The sequence below is a fragment of the Peromyscus maniculatus genome, chromosome 3 (genome assembly GCF_049852395.1).
Source record: "Peromyscus maniculatus bairdii isolate BWxNUB_F1_BW_parent chromosome 3, HU_Pman_BW_mat_3.1, whole genome shotgun sequence".
NCBI classification, from domain to species: domain Eukaryota; kingdom Metazoa; phylum Chordata; class Mammalia; order Rodentia; family Cricetidae; genus Peromyscus; species Peromyscus maniculatus.
The window spans coordinates 32,939,167-32,956,900 of NC_134854.1; the positions used below are offsets into that span (position 1 = coordinate 32,939,167).

The following is a 17,734-nucleotide window of genomic DNA, read 5'->3' on the forward strand; positions in this document are numbered from 1 at the left end:
TGCAGAGAGGAAGGAACATCCCATGAGTCCCTGCTCTGAATAGGCAGCTAACTTTGATGTCTCAGCCATAGTAAGAAAGGAGAAAACTGATAACTGTGGCTATATTGACTCCAACATTTGGAGTTTTCACACAACTAAGAGTCACTGCAATCAAACTAGTACTGCTTTAATTTTTTTCTCCAATTTAATTCAAAATCACATCTAAAAATGATTTATCTAAAAATTAGTATTTTTCTTAAATAATTTCCACTCCTGAAATACTCAGTTTTACATATCTTCCATAAGTCAAAATTATACCTTTCGTCCTCCTATAGCATTTCTGTTTATTCTTAGGCAATTCAAAACATACGATGTGCTCCACTCACACATACCAGATATGTGAGGGCAATGGGTGCTTGAGGTGACAGACAGGCAATCCACTGAGGGCCCCTTTAGATGTCCAGTTGGCTAAGGAAGCAGATGCCTAAAAACAACACTGAATATAAGTTTTCCAGCTCAGTTTAAAGACTGGCACCAGAGTGCAATCTCCTTTTCCTTGTTTGTCTTCATAGAATATTCTGAACATACTGAAAACACTACTCCTTCCCAGGCAGAGTGCCATATGCTTTTAATCCCAACACTCAGAGGCAGATCTTGTGAGTTCTAGGGCACCCAGGACTACCTAGTGAGACCCTATTTCCCCACAGAAGATGAAGAAAAACAAACAAAAAAATTCTACTTCTTACCTTTTATTCTTTCAAATTACTTGAGTTGATCTCTTGTTACTCATTGTCTTACTTGAGATACTGCATTGGCTCTAAATGTCACGATAACCATATTTCTGCCTTATTTTTAATGTTGTGATTTAGTTATTATTATTTAATTGTAAGATTTTAATCATAGACTTGTTCTTAAAATTTATATGAAAATAATTTACTTCATTTTCTTTGCATAATGCTTAAATATATATTTACATTTAAAGAGCTATAATTGAATTAGAAGTCACTCTTTATTGATTTTAAATCAGAAGGAAAACTAAGTAACAGCATTTTTCTTATTTATTTTGTCCTAATAAATGAAAAATTTCATTTTATAATATATATATATTTCCCTGTTTCTATAAGTGTTATAATAATACAAGTAAACAATAATTCTTCTCAGTCTTTATCATAAACATGCTGTAAATTTAAGTATGATTTATTTGGTCTAGAGACTAAACTGACCAGGATTGTGAATATAAAAACAAACTAGCAAGACCCTGTTCACTCCTTCACTTTCTGCAAAAGTAGTGGCAATATTTTTATGTGTTCAAATAAAATTTTATCATTTCAATCCTTACAATGTAGTTCATATGATCCCATTTGAATTCTGAAAACAACAGTCTATTTAGATAGTTCTTACCATGGTACAAAGTGTTATGTCATCCGTTTCTCATTTTATCACAGGAAGTGAATGAGGTAACCATTCAACTCTTCTCCCCTGTCCTACAGGTGAATAATCAGGTGTCGGGGGTGGGGGTGCTAAACACACAGCTCGAAGGTTGCCGAGTTGTCCCTATAACCCTTGTTTATGGCTTTGAACTCTTGAATTCTAAATTTAATAGTGCCTTTGGAATCAAACTCTCTTATTTTAAACAATTGTGATTTACTTTGTTATTGCTAAACATCTTATAAACTATTAGAAGTAGCTAGAACTGGTAGCTAGAACAAATTTGATATTCTCAGCATCTACATGATGCTGCTTCCACTTCCTAAAGCACAGAGGCAGCAGGCAGGTCTCCAGAGGAAGCTATGTGTGCACCTGTAGGTATCTCAATCAAAGGTGACAAAATTGTCCCTAAAGACCTTTGCAAATATTTTTATAGGCTTCTCAGAAGATTTATGCTTAACATAATATATGGGTCAAGCAAGAGTTATGGAATAAGCCAATGGAAATTTTTCTCTCCCATTGGAGTTTAGTTGCAGACAAGGAAATATGAAAAGAAGAATTAGACTGATTGTGCTAAATCAGCCTGATGCCAAATATTGCATTTGTAATAAGAAACCTTACCAAGTACAAATGTTTTGTTTGTTTGTTTGTTTTCTTCCAGTTTCCTTGGTTGAACACAGGTTCTACTATTCATAGCAACCAGGAAAGAAAGTTTACAAAGCAGTTTGGGCTACTTTTGTTTTTACCATTTTTTTAAATATAGATTTTTTTTGAGGGAAGGTCCTGCAGAGAAGCCTTATAATCCAGGCTAGCCTGAGACTCACGATGGCCCAGGCTGGAGTATAAAAACCACACCAAGCTCTTTATTATACTGTTTTGAAGATCATGCCCAAACTCAAACAAGCATCAATAGTCTTGAAATCTGGACAGTTAACTTACTTGACAACTAACTACTGATTTTAAGTGCAATTTGCAACTTCCAAAAAATTTTTGTTTAACATTAAGATCTGAAGTATGCTTTTTAGGTTTGGAATTAGATAATATAGGGTAAGTGGACATGTCCTCCTCCTGAGCAGCAAAGTAAGAGTGATTTGGATTGATTGAAGAGGTGACGTGAGAAGACACAGTCTTACATAAGAGATAGAGTTGAAAGTTTCTTGGTGTGGCCCAATTTTGTGAAGAAAGCCCGAAGCTATTTCCACACATGGCTGCTGGAGATACCATGGTCAATAAACCTCATTGGGGGTGGGGGGGGTTCCATGTCGTGTGTTGCCTTGGCAAACTCTTACCAAGCCATCACTCTGTGTGAGTTGCTTTCTTGGAGAAGTAGTAGTGGGTGGCTGGTTGGGAGAGTTTGGAGTCTGGGAGAGAAGAGAATTGTTGGTTTCAAAATTAGTAGCTAACCAATGTCTCATTTTTTTTTTTCTGAACCAAGTAGACAATTAGTTTTGTCAGCAGGGATTTAATGTGCTCTACTCTGAAAAGGACAGAGCCCTAAGCAAAGTAAAGTGGAAAACCAGACAAATCAAATGGTCATTTGGGGATTGGAGTTGTCTTAATATGGGTGTAAATGGTTATTAAACACAAATTTTACATTCTTCAATTCAATGTATTTGTACAAAAATAAAAAGTCATATTTAAAAAATAAAACTCTTGGCAGTTTGAAATTAGAGGAAAATTGACACTACAATCATGTGAACAGAGTACATACCTCCCCCACCCTCCCCCAAAAAAGTCTGAGAAAGTCAACATTCAAACTGTTCAAATTTTTCAGCTTTCAACAGTACCTGTTTTGTGGGGTGGGGTCATTCTTTGTCTGTGAAAACCAAATGCTTTTTGAGAGTTTCTATGTCTTCTTAGAATGATTTTGTGTATTTTCAAATATTTGGTAAGCATTTAAATTCATTGCCAGAAATTTCCTCTATGCATGCAGAATCACAGACTGATAAGATAGTCTTACTGATGAGCTTTCCTTCCTGAAGGTGAACACAATACCCCATCAGTGGGTATTTTTGTTCTTTTCTAGTCATAGTTATGGGTCGCCAACATACCATTCACACCTTTTGATTTTGTCAACCCTGGGAATTTTATTCATTTAAATTCATAGGACTAGCAACATCCACTGGCCTTAAGCATAAAATACTAAAACTTGTTTTCAATGTTGTTACACCTTAGAACACTGACTAACTCTGGAGCTAAATAATAAAGATGAAATTATTGATCCATGATCTAAGAAGTTCTGGTTTTAACAGACAAAGACTCATTAAATACTACTTAGGTCTATGGCAACCAATAACCAAATTTAATTTTAAAATATACTTCACCATGGACTTGAAAAAAAAATTGCTTTCAAACCATTGATCAACATAGCACAGGAGACAGCATCTGAGAAAATAAATCAGGCAAATAAATGAAGGAAAGAATCATGGGACTCAGAAAGTATAATCCAAACAGAACAGGGACAATAGCCAAGGTAAGGCATGAGTCCAGGGCCAAAGAGCTTTCTCATCTGGGAGGAGAAGCTGTGGAACCGCCAAGGCAGAGGGAAACGATTGCCAGAGACACTACTGGACAGCTTAACAATATTCCCTCAATTCTGTATCAAACAACCCATGATTTACTTGATAATTTTACTACTTTTATCTACACATATTATACACATAATCTAAAACCATATTTTACCCTTTTTCCATTGGGCTAGGTGAGAGGGGGTGTAGGTATAAAACAGAATAAAGGGAATCTTCATGTACATTGGACCATACTTGTCAAAATATTTATTTTATCTTATTGTAATTTTATATTTTATATAATTCAATGCCAAGAAACAATAAAAATGCTTCAGAAGATAACAACAGGAATACAGAATTTAATTGAGATGTTGAGTTTGTTAAATGTGTCAAGAGAAGTAATATAGATGTGATCATGTAGCTTCACATTCATATGAATTCATACACACATTTTTCAGTGTGACCAAGTATAATGAAAATACACCTAATAACTTGGTAGTACTTTGGCCAAAAAATAAGTAAATAATATTCTTACAAATGGCAAAAGGCAGAAAAATGTTAAACAAAGTACCTGATAGAGGCCACAGGCATGGATGCCTTTCTTAAAAATACAAGAAGGTACAAGAAAAGTTTATTTGTTCTTTAAAAGAACATAACATCAACATCTGCTTTTCCTAAATTGAACTCAGTTTCAAAACTACCCACTTTCTAGTTCTGTAGTTCACTATTTTCACTTGATAAGTAGAAAATAGACATTTCTATAACTCATTGGCTCAAATTTCCTTCAATATAGGTAAACTATTATACATTCTTAATTTTTAATTCTTTTAATGTGTTCTTCTTGTTAATGATATTACTTAAAGTAAATAAATATTGGGTTGATATCACCCAACTGTTAATTTATAAGAATATTTAAAAGGCTTCATATAGAGTCTTTGATCATAATTTGTTATTTACTATAAATAACATTAGTTATTATTATAAATGAATTAGTTATCATTTAATTTACTCTAAGTTTTTGTGTACCATAAAATAGTTGTTTTTATTGTTCTTTGTTTAAAGCAAGGAGAAGAGTCAGGTTTTTGTGTTAAATATACTTTCTAATTCAGACCATAACACTAGTTGCTAGAGTCATACCATTCTGAATGAAGGAAGTTCTGAAGAAATGAAATGTAAAAGAAAGGTTTCATTAAATGATTAATGTATATGATTGTGCCAGGTGATTGATGATTGTCAAGAAAGCTTTTGTTAAATGGTATCAATTTGCATTCACAGTTCCTTCTCATTTTATCACTGTGTTCTCACTGATGTGACCACTCACCAAGAACGTCCCAGAAATCCTTCCTAGCACTCTTAAGTCAGACATTCATATCACAAGTATCAGTTCTCAATTCCCATTGTTTCTCAAGTCTACAGAGAAGTTCACAATGGTTCCATAGCATAACATATTTTCCTGATAATAATGTCCTTTCAAGTTTTTATAATTGTGACTCTGGTATATATCATATATTTAACCTATATAAATTCTCCTGGGTTATTAAATACTTTTATGCTCATGTATATATTGTGTTTCGGACAAAATCTCCCTACATTTCTTTTCCTACAACTCCTGCCATAACTCTCCACCACTTTCTCTCCCAACTTCATATGCGCTCTGTGTACTTTAAACGGATTGAGTACAGTTAGGGCTGCTTGTACATGCACGGATGTAGGACCAGCTCCTAGAGCATTGTAGACTTGGGGGCCACATCTCTGAAAAAATATAACTCTCCCTCTTGCAACAACCAAAAATTGGCTTTTCAACAGGGGTGGGACTTCATGAGTCTCTCCCTTGTAAATTATTAATTTGTAAGATATAGAAAGAACCATGAGACCAAAGTGTATAAGATCAGCCAAGCAAGTTTTTACACACAGTCGTATTTTTTACAATATCCAAAGACAGGAGAATAGCAAGGCCTTCATCTCAAGATCTACTTACTCTTTTGTCTCCAAGTTTCTTCATTATCTTCACTACATTTCAGGACATCTTCTTTTATATTTCATTTAATACTAATTTATAAGTATTAAGGGTTTCAAAAACATTTTTTCAATTTCTATATAAAATTTAATTTTTCCCTGGGCATCAGTTGGATTAACTTATGACTACATATCCATATCCATTGCTTCTTCCTCCTGAACTCCGACTGGTCAGTTGCCTACCAGCTCTTATCATGCCATCCCAAGCCCAGGATGAAGTGATAATGTATTATAACAGCAGAATAAATTGTATTTCTGTTCCTGTCTTGAAAGATAGCTGTATCATCTTTATTGCTCATCTCACATATTAAAAATATTTGTTTTAGCATAAAATAGGGGAAATGAACATTATCACCTTGATTCAAATTTGAAGAGAAATGGAAGAACATGAGCTTATGGTGAACCTGGGCTACAAAGTGAGTTCTGGACCACCCTGCCCTACAGAGTGAGACACTCTTTCAGAAAAAAAAGACAACAGCAACAACAACAAAAGGAGTGAAAATAAATGTTGAAAGTTTCCTACCATCTCATGAAGAAGGAGCAGAATTTTCCCATATCCATTGTTACTCATATTCATAAATATATTTGTTTAAGTGTGTTACATTTCAGAACATCTTCAAGTTGTAGTGATACTAAAGCAAACAAAATAGGCGGACATCTCTGTCTTAAGACTCTCCCGTGACAGTTAGCAGTATTTATTAAATAACTAATTCATCAGTATGTGGGAAGGATTGTGAAGTAGGAGAAACTACATTTTCTCTAACCTCATCTGAAATGGAGGTTAATTTTGTAATCAGTGACTTGAGTTTATATGCAACCAAACTTCATCATCTTTAGAAATATCTGGAAATAAGATTGATTTTGTTATTTCTTTGAGAATTTTGTATAATGTATTTCGATTGTATTCGCCCCTCCCACATCTTTTCTCAGACCCCTGACCCCATCTACCCGACTTTTTGTCCTGTTTTTTACCCCATCAAGATCCATTTGTGCCACACAAACATTCATGGATGTGTGCCCTTCCACTGGAATATGATTAGCTTAGCAGGGCTACACTCTTAACGAAAACTGACCCTCTTTTTCTCAGAAGATAACGATTGCCAATAGCTCCATAAAGATGTGTGAGACTTCACGCCCAAGCCCCTCTCTGTGCTGGAATTTGGTCTGGCTTGTAATACGCAGGTTCTGTGCATGCTGCCACACCGCTGTGAGTCCATATGTAGAGCTGCTCTACCTTGTCCAGAAGATACTGTTTCCCTGTAGTCATCCACTGACTCCAGCTGTTACATTCTGTATACCCTCTCTCTGGCAAGGGTTATTGAGCCTTGGGAGGTGAGAGGGAGGGATATTTGTTCCACCAAGGGCTGATCATTCTTCAGTCTCTGACTCTGACCCTTGGCCTGTTGTGGGTCTACATGTTAATCACCATCTACTATGACTAAAATTTTCTTTGATGAGGGTTGAGAGACCCATTAATCTATATGTATAAATTACTATGAGTCAATTTAATGCTATGCCCATTTAGCAAGATATACTAGTAGGTAATTGTACTGGCCCAACTCTGAGTCTCTATCATTTTCTTTGCATTCCATTGGAACCAACTACAAGAGGACAGTGATTGACAATGATCTTTTTGAAAATTAAAAAAAAAATAGGCTAAATCTCCTGGTTCTACACATGTATTTATCAAATATTTTCCAAGACTCCTCTTAACAACTACTGAATAAATTTAAACAATATAAAAACAATACTAAATGTTTGCTGTAGTATTATCCACATAAGCCTATTTGCTAGTATTAATTTATTGCTTCTACTGGAAATTTACTCCTTTACTTCCTTTGAGTTGAAATTATACATTGCAGATTGGTGGTGTGGTAAAATGCTCCCCCAGCATGTATGAAGGTGTGGTTCAATTTGTAGAACAACATAAAATCCAAAACAGGCTAGTGGCCAAAACTATTATCACAGCATTTGGATATTACTCTTGGCACATTGTTAGCTCAGCTTGAGATACATAAGACCCTTTAAATTTCATAGAGCAACCATTTGGATTTCATTTAAGGATAACCTCTTGGTTATTAAAATATTTATTATGGCTGTTTCTAGAAGTACTTTCCAGTTAGTTGGAATACTATCAAGTACTTTCTTTTCCTGGATAATTTTTTCCTTTCTGGCTATCAGTTAAAAATACATGTTGGACAATGTAATACAAGGATATTGTCAGCAAAACACAAAAAAAGATAATATTTTTCCTTCAAACACAAATCAGTTTAGTACTGAAAAAAGTAAGAGTTACTCATGAAAGTGAAACTCTTTAATATTACCTCATCTAAATATGATCCTCAGCGTCAGTCTTTTATAGATAAAAATCTTTATTGAGTTAGAGTCTTAGTGAAAAATCAAAACTTCCCTTGATCTACTGTGGTTCATTCTATTTACTTGAATATAGCTGAATAATAATTAGGTTTATTCTAGATAAATGAATTGACTTTCTTAATTTTATTGATGGTATCTTAAAGCTATTATAATCAAACTTTAATCCATGATTCAATATGAAATTTTAGTGTTAATTTAAAAATGTTTAGGTTTTTCTCTCCCCAAATCAGTTCTGAATTAAATGTTTCTCAGAAAAAGAAGACATGCTTAAAAGGGAAATTATAATATACTGGCAAGTACTATAGTGTATGAGCCATTATGTATAACTTATATACGGAAAGCTCCTCCCTGTATTGTTAGTAAATTAACTTCACTCTCATTTGTAATGTTAAACACACCCTCACTCTGTACCCCAAAGGGAACATGGATTCTATTTCTACAGTGCCCAAGCAAATGATTAATGAGTATAAGAAATATCTGCCAGTTACTACAGTATTAGATAAAAACAGAACAAATTGATGCTTGAAACGTCTTGATAATTTCATTCATGAAACCAACATGTACGGAAAGGGGGAACATCTGAACATGATGAAGAGTGTTACCAAGTTTCCTGTACGATATCAAAGGAGATTGATTTCTATCTGCATTTCCATTTCTAGAAAAAACTCTGTGAACGTGGAATAACTTAAGTGTCTCCATGTTTTACACGGAAAATGATAGCAGAACTTCATAGATCATGGTTTGCATAACATAGGAATGTACATTAGTCATTTGTATATGAAACACTTATAATGACTGTTATATAGTCAACCAGTAATTTGTTATGTAAAGATGTTTCAGTGACGTCCTTACTTCAATTGTTCAACTCCAAGATTTACAGGTGATTAAGTTAGGTGTCGCAGATATTTATTTTCATTGCAAAAACTTATGGAGCGTGTGAACACTCCTGCAAACATCAGTGTGGAAGCTTCCTGTGCTGTTTTCCATCTCAGAAACTGGAAAAAAATGTTTCCAAACTTGATAACAAATACACTGAAGTTGATTTAGCAAAGATTTAGCTTCTGAAATATTACAAAATGCAACATCTCTCTTTAAATTAATAATCCTGACCTGTAATGGAAAATACGCACAAATGTGATCAGACAAATTTTAAGGGAAAACATACTGAATAATGCCAGTCGTATTTGAACTTAAAAGCTGACATTTTCAATTCCACATTCATAGAGCATTTTAGAAAAGGAGATGAAACTGAAAATTCCTTCAGGAGAGTTAAGTACAAAAATTAGCAGCGGCAGTAATGTGAGAGGAAGGAAGGTTAAAAATAGGAAGGGAGGAAGGAGGGAGGACAGGAAGGAGGGGAGGACAGAGGGAATGAGAGAGGGAGGGAGACAGGGAGGCAGGGGAGGGAGGAAAGGAAGGAAGAAATGGTCCCTAAAGTTAACACACACCCCAAAAGATCTTAGAACACATGGTCTCAGATAAATAGTTCTGTTCTATCATACTACTCTAAAAACAAAATAATAACTGATTAATATCTTGTCATTTCAAACATTCCTAAAATCAAACAGACTATGTCTATAAAGATAGGATTTAGTGTTGGATAAATCAATTTATTCAGGAACTGTCTCCACACTGCCAGGGTAAGGCATTATTCTGAAAATACTTAGAAATCGGTCTTTACTGCTCCAGCCGTAAGACCAGTGATGCACTGTTCCAAACAGCAAGGTTGAGTCTATACTAAGCACTGGATTCTAGTGTAAGCAAAGCCCTTGAATTTTTTGTTTGTTTGAGACAACTATTGGCAGTTTTAAATTCTCTCATTAGCTGTATGGCATAATCAGTACTAATCTTTACAGGATTAGTTTTCTGATGGGGAAATGGTGGGTCTAGAGTAGATGACCTTTAGACTTCTTCACCAGCTTTTAAAGGCCAGGGTTCCACACTTGCAGTCAGTTCTACAATTTGGTGAGCTCTCTGAAAGTAGTGCTGCCATCCTGTGGTAGCTAGGATGATAGCTTTGCTTCGTCATGTCTACTGGAGGGGGCAGGGCATCCCACTAGAGAACACTAGGTGAAGACAGATGTGCAAAGGGACAGTGCCATAGTTAAGGAGGATTAGCAACCAAGAAGACAAAGAGAAAAAAGAATTTTAAACAGTTTGCGTTGCCTCCATGAAGGTCAAACATTTACTGAAAGGACTCCTCAATAACCGAGTATCAAGAAGGAACAGACTTTCTAAGATGTTGCCCTATGCACATCGGCAAGCGTTCCCATCATATGTGCATCGTTCAGCCTTTCCTGCAGTGGGCAACTTTGTGATTAGCATTTCAAAATGAAAGCAGATATCTAAAAATTATTCCAAAAAATATGTTTGGTATTTTTTAAAAACTTCAGTTCACTTGTGAAATGATCATTTTACTATGCAATACACAGTTGCATACATTCATGTACAGTATTACATGAATTCTGAAACTCTACTTCAAGGAGTTGGGAGGGGAAACAGAGGTAGACTATTTAAGCTGTATTTCAAAGATCATAAGATCATGGAAGACCAAGCTTTTAATGTTTGTACGTTATTTCACTCAAAATGTAGGAAAAAAAGAGATACTAGACTTAAATCACATTCAAAGTTCTTTGCCTGTATACCAGGAAATGAACAACTTCTATTTTTTGTGAACGTGATTGCTCCACACACTACTACACATAGTATTTTCTTTCATCATTACAATGTAAATATTCATATGCTATATATGATCTGTTATTAACTTTTTGTTATATATAAATCTATATCTTTCAGTATTTAGTATATTAGCACTAAATGCCTTGAATTAAACCAATTTTTGTGGGCATTGGGATTAAACGTCTAGTCAACTGATTAAATTTTTCCATATGTTATAGCAGATAAAAATTGCCATTACTTATTCTAATAAGCTACAAAAAATGATTTCAGCAGGTTTCTTTAGTTTAAAAAAAAAGGAAAGGAAAATCTTCCATATCAGGTGTCACTTTTTTATGAGAGATGTCTATATTTCCTTTAAAAGACAATATGGATAAAATATGAAATACTGCCTGCTAATTCATTATGGCATTCTTGGTGTTTGGTTTAGGGATCGAATCACTGGCATTGCTATTCATTCATTAATGCATTTGTTAATTCATCAAATACTAATTGATCATTGTTCGAGGTCAGATATCGAAGGACTGCTAGCAATGTGGCAATAATGTAACAAACATCATTCAAATTAGAAAGTCACCATCTCCATAAATGATATATTGATCCGGCATACTGAATCCTCCAGAATTAAGACCTGTTCTGATGGGAAGCAAATGGGAAATGCATGAAGCCCATGACAACCTGGTTGACATCCACAAATAAATTACTATAGACATATGTCTTATAAGGTAGCAATTCAGATATGCAGTGTGCTTGCTCTTAGATAAAAATTGTTTTAACTTGGTAAGATTAAGTTGTTTTAAATTATTGTCTATTAACTGCCATTGAAAACAGTACAATGAGGTTGGCTTTGTTTTTTTCTCTCTCTTTTTTTTTTTTGGTTAATGAAAATGTTTTTCTTTCAATGTTGTACTGTCCACTATTAAAAATGTAGTGAGTTGTTTTATTTAATGTCAATTTAAAGTATGATAACTTTCATTTGTCTAAATTAATAGAATAATCTGAATCATTACTGGTTGATTATGAAGTTTAATTAATGTATACACATTCATAAAGTAATATTATAGTCATGTTGCATTTATATTTTAAATTATGCACTTAAAAATATTTTCTTTAACAGTAAATATGCAATCTGGGTTTCTTCTACATAAACTGAATAAAATATTTAGCAAATATTAGAACTATTATTTTATACAAATCTAGATCTATATAGGTAACTAGTATTTTATTGGTGGCTATCACTCAGACCTCAGTAGCAGGTTTTAACTTACAAGCATATAGATAAGATATATAAACTGACTAATATAAAAAAAAATCCTTTCTTGTTCCCTGTTCTGAGGAAGGAATTCTACCATCATTGGAACAGATATGAAATTATTTGGTAGCTTGTAAGGACGTCTTACTGCTGTAATGGAAAAGGAAGATGTAGAGGAAAAGCTAAATTCTTTACAAGACCTGACACTAGCTACCCTACCAGCCTTGTTTCCTGTAGTTTCTTTGAGTTTTCTCTTTATTTAGCTATATTGGTTATAAGTCCTCCAGACTAAGAATCAACGGTTTATAGACTTCCTTAAGAAATACATAGGTCTCTCAATACGAAGTGATTATCAACCCTTCACCCGGTAGCATGAACACATTCAACTCCGGGCCTCGTGGTACAACAGTGGTATGCATGTTGAGGAAAAGGATGCTGAGTGGTCTTGTAGCTTGGAACACCTCTACACTTAGAATCAGATAAATTCATTGTCAAAGACCAGGTGAACTCTAAGACCCTGGTCAACAGCCATAGACTGTAAATTCCAAGAAAGAAGTGGGGGCCTTGGGAATTAATCCGATGGGAAGGCCAGCAAACCATCCGGCTCCTGTTTTATGTCGTTCCTAATCTCAGGCTTTAAAAGGTCGTCATTATGAGGGCGTTGATTCTGCACACAACAGCTCAGCTTTAGGGGTCTACCGAGTAAGCATAGATCAGGAAGACGATAGGTCAATCAATCTGGCAAGGGATGCATATCAAGACCTTCAAGTAATTGCTAAATAACTTCTACCTCGCAGAGTTGGCGCAAGCACGGTCTTTCTCTTCTTCCGACTTTGCGTATGGCAAACCCCGCCCCATCTCCTTCAATCTGGAGCTCTGCCAGACGTCAGTGCTATGCTCCTCCATAATATATAGCACAAACATATGTGTATATGTTTCTATGGGTACGTGGACTCATATATTCAAGATTGAAACTCAAGAAAACTCTGAAATAAGTCCCCATATCAGTTACAAAATACCTAAGAAAAAACTTTAGATTTAAAAACAAAAATACCTGGAGAGCTGGTAGAGCCACGTGTAAAGTATCTATTCTGTCATGCATTTCCCTTCTAATGAGACTATCCGGTTACTGACTATTAACATGGAATGTAATTACGCAATTTCTTTTATTCTGTTAAAATATTTTCTCTGTGAAGTCTCCCAAACCCTGTCTTGTTTGCCACAGCACTATCGTAATGCTGCACAGATAAAAAGAGTGGAAGAATGGCATACTACTTAACTGAGTCTAAAAATAGGAATGTGTTTCCCGGTACATTTATTTTTTTCATGTGTATTAAAACATGAAGGAATTCTATGCTGCCAATGTGCGTTACCGGTTAAAGAAATGAAAAGGACGGGCAGGTTGAGGAAGAGAGAACACTTTGTTTCTGCTGGTCCTTTCTATGAATTTTATGCACATGTGTGATTTTACATTTGGAGATAAAAGTGAACCTCACTTGTTGACTCTGGTGTTGGCTCTCCCCACGTCATGCAGCAAAGCCCGCCAATCACCGGCCTGCAGAGAGCTCCGTGTCCACCGGCTCCTCGGGCAGCAGCGTTGGCAGTGGGTATAGCGTGGACAGTGAAGGAAGCGGCAGCGTGGCAGGGGAGACTAATCTACTTCCCATTCCAAGGATGTAAGTGCTTCTTTTATAAAAACAAAACTGCAGTTTTAACAGCATCGTGAGTAATCCGTTCTTAACATTTCACAGGAGAAAAACAAAGTAATTATCCAGTTCTGAATCACTGTCCTTGGGCACCTGAACTGCTGATGCCTACATAAGAATCAGGTGTTCAGGGACAACTGGATTGTTTCAATTAATTCTAAATATGAATGCAAATGACTAGCTTGATGACTTCACCTGCACTGCCTGAATTTAACATAAAAGCTGTTAGAATAATAACGCAGAGAAGCCTTCATCACACGATGACCAGACACCAACCTTCATATTTGACAATAACTCAGATTAGGGTTTTTTTTTTAATCAGGAGAGATTTCACATTTGAAGAATTCATAGCATCTTTGAAACAGATGGCAAATTGGGATAATCGTTAAGACTTTTCAACTCTAAACCTCTCTGCAGTTAAAATGGAAGATTTTGAAGTGTTTTCGTGATTTCTAAGCTTGCTCCAGAAACATTCCTTCTCTGGGAATACAGCTCATTCATATGATGTTAAGCCTCACGACAGTAATTTTGCAAGTCAGATGAAAAACTAAAGCAGATTGTGATAGAATGGATTTAGATCGATTGTAGATTATGTCTGTTCCAGTTTCAAAATCTAAACTTGTAGACCTTCCATTTTCCTTTCCATGAACTAATCTTGTGGGTTTGAAAACACTGCCAGGGTATCCAGACATGTGAGCAGGCCATGTATGCTTTCATAAGGACCTTGAACACCACAGTTTTTAATGTTAAAAAGGAGGCTATGTCACGACGCATGAAAAGCATATCAAAATGACCTTTCCTGGCCGAGCTGTGTTGGACACGGCCGTCCCGGGGACTTGCCAGCCGTCCTTTGCTGCTTTGTGCTGCAGGGCGCAAGGGAGCTGCTGTGACAGCGGGCACCTCGGGACTCTGGTCAGGACAGCTAAAGGTCTTTTCATTTTCTCCAGCAGTGTGAAGTCTTCTCAGGCAGCGGAATAATGATTTCCTTACAAAATATTACAGAAATACCCCCTTTGAGCCCTACAGTAATATAGTTAGTGATTCATCTCAAGAAGGTAAAATAATAGGGAAAACAAATTTTAATTGAGAATAATGCATTGATTTTATAGCTTCCAAGTGACATTTTTCCTCCTTAAAGGAGCTCTTGTTCTATTCCCAGCTCATCTGAGAGATTTTTCTTATATGACTTTATCTTTGAACTTTAGTCTATGGGTTCAAAAAGAGTGGTTGTACTTCATCAGTTCTGTTTATTGGAGATCATTCCTAAAAAGAACCTGAGCTCATTAATATCTCACTTCTGATAATCTTGCTGGAAAAAAATAACAGGAATTTAAGAGAATTCATTATATTTCTCTCTAGGCTGTGAATATCATAGGAATTTATGAAGAGTGTATTACAAATAATCTAACACTCTTCTAGTCTGTCTGGACCTCTCAGACTATATAATTTAGCACTGAGGTTGAAGTCATAAATTCCAGAGATTAAATTATCTTACTTCCTCAGCATCTGTCTTACTGTCTGAGGTAAAAAGATGATCATATTCCCATTTTCTTTCTTTTTTCATGTTTTTTTCTCATTGAACAAATGTCTCTCAAAACTGTGTGGGTAGAAGACAATCATTTCACTGCATGGACACAAAGAGAAGTCTCCCGTATGTGAGAAACACTGTTCCTTCTCTCAGTGTCTCTCTGTCTCCCACAGTGTTATCTGACCTAGAACAAGTGTTCAAGAACTCTAGAGTGGTTGACTTGGACGTTTAAGGTACAGCATATGCCATCTGAATGCTCTGCATTGGAGGCAATTTGTGGAGAACTCGGGAAAATTGCCTGCTTCACACAACTGATAGCCGCACAACATTTAGTCTCCCTATTCCAGTGTGCTCCAAGATTTCATGCATTCTTCAGGTGTACTTACTGCACATTTTGATACTTCTTAAAAATTAAACTCAGTTTTCACAAGAAATAAAGACTATTTTCAGGCATGATCTTTAAAAAATAAAATTGATGATTCAGGTCTGATTTTTTATTACTTAAACTAATAAAATTATAACAATTTTTATAAATTTGACATAATATAAGTATAGTCATTTTCAATACTCTGATCGGCTGTTCTGGCAGTACTGAAGTGATGCTCATCCTTAGCTGGGTTTTGCCTAGGAACAAGACACATTTTGGTTCATTCTCCCAGCATACATACTGCAGCTAAGCTCTTGGCATTAGTTTATTTAACCTAACTAATTTCATCTTAATGAAACAATTACACAAACTGAAAGTCAGCAGGAAATATAGCCCAGTGGTATAGCAATTGCCTAGAATGTGAACAAGCCTGGGGTCAGTCTTCAGTACAACAAAATTAAATAAATGGAAATGAAATTCTGTATTCTGCTTAAGCAGACTGCGAATTCATATAGAGACAATCTACATAAACATCTAGATCGCTCACAGATATACAAACACAAACATATACATACATACAAATTTTGGGAATTATATAATCTGCATGCACGTGGTCCTTACATAATCATTAAATAGAATTCTGTGCTTAAATATTTCACCTAAAATTGTTACAATGGAACAATATAGTGACTTTGAAGATAAAATGATTTCTAAATTTACATGTTTCCTTTTATTACATACAGAAACATTTCAGACTCTTATCTGGAATACAGTGACAAGAGGATTTTTCAAAGGCAGTTTTTTTAACAGAAATAATTAGACTCTTATGATACAAGAGTAGTTACAATTTTAGTAGATCCAGGAAATCAGCAACGTTTTGTGGAAATAAGAATAAATATTTGTTAATAAATATTTCTGTATCAGAATTACAATCTAGAAGTTTTCGTATCGAGGCACTCTTCAATTCATGCTCTCATTTAGCATGTTTAAGGTTTATGTGTGTGTGTGTGTTATTTTTTGTTGTTATTGTTGTTTTAAGACAAGGTCTCACTATGTAGCTTTGGCTGTCCTGGAACTCTCAATGTATATTAGGATGGCCTCAAACTCACAGAGATTCACCTGCCTCTGTCTCCCAAGTTCTGGGACTAAAGGCGTGAGTCACCACACATTTGAGTATTATTCCACCATGTTGTGATGGAATGCAAGTGCATTTAAAGGCAATTCCAAAATCCACTGGATATCATGAGAAATTTTCTCCAGCTGAAGCAACAAAAGGTAGCCTACAGCCTTTTGGAAGGTATCCAGCCAGCATTCTACTCTCACAGTTTTAAAGTACTTTAAAGTGTTTTTCCAGTTGCCTTGACCAAAGCCTTGAGGCAGACACTAGAAATGAGACAGATTTTTTGGTTAAATTCAGTTACTAAATGTATTGTCTACATTTGACTATCTATAGTTACTCAGGCACTGGGCTCAATCTTCATAGGCTTTTCCACTGTCCTCAAATAAACAAATACATACATACATACATACATAATACATACATACACGTCCTTTGGTTTAGGTTCCACATGACAAGAGACAGCAGAACCATAAGAAAAGAGCAGGCAGTGTGATATGAAAGTGGTTTGTTTAAAACACGTGAAAACACAGGAAGGACCTAAAAATTCATGGAGTAGAATTAAAAGTCTATGTTATTAAAATATTTTAAGGTATAGTTTTTTTTATTTTCTAAATGACACAAATGTGTATCTGTTGGACTAAATATATACACTATGCAATGTTCAAGAAAAGATTTCCTCAAACATTTCTCAACTCTTCACGGTGAAGACAAACAGAGTGCTTTTAAGGTTTTTTGGAATGCCTTATTGTTAGGTCCAGTCAGTTTACAGTAAAGTATCA

The 17,734-nt window shown here is 35.3% G+C and overlaps 1 protein-coding gene across 4 annotated transcripts in view; it reads left to right on the forward strand.

Annotated features, from left to right (window-relative positions):
• The window catches only part of Pclo (piccolo presynaptic cytomatrix protein), a 341,169-nt gene that overhangs the window by 280,411 nt on the left and 43,024 nt on the right, over positions 1-17,734 (forward strand). For all 4 annotated transcript variants that reach the window (XM_042272921.2, XM_042272923.2, XM_042272922.2 and 1 more), the window contains one exon: positions 13,769-13,910. In XM_042272921.2, the coding sequence (XP_042128855.2) occupies positions 13,769-13,910 (142 nt within the window). The remainder of the gene's footprint in view (positions 1-13,768; positions 13,911-17,734) is intronic.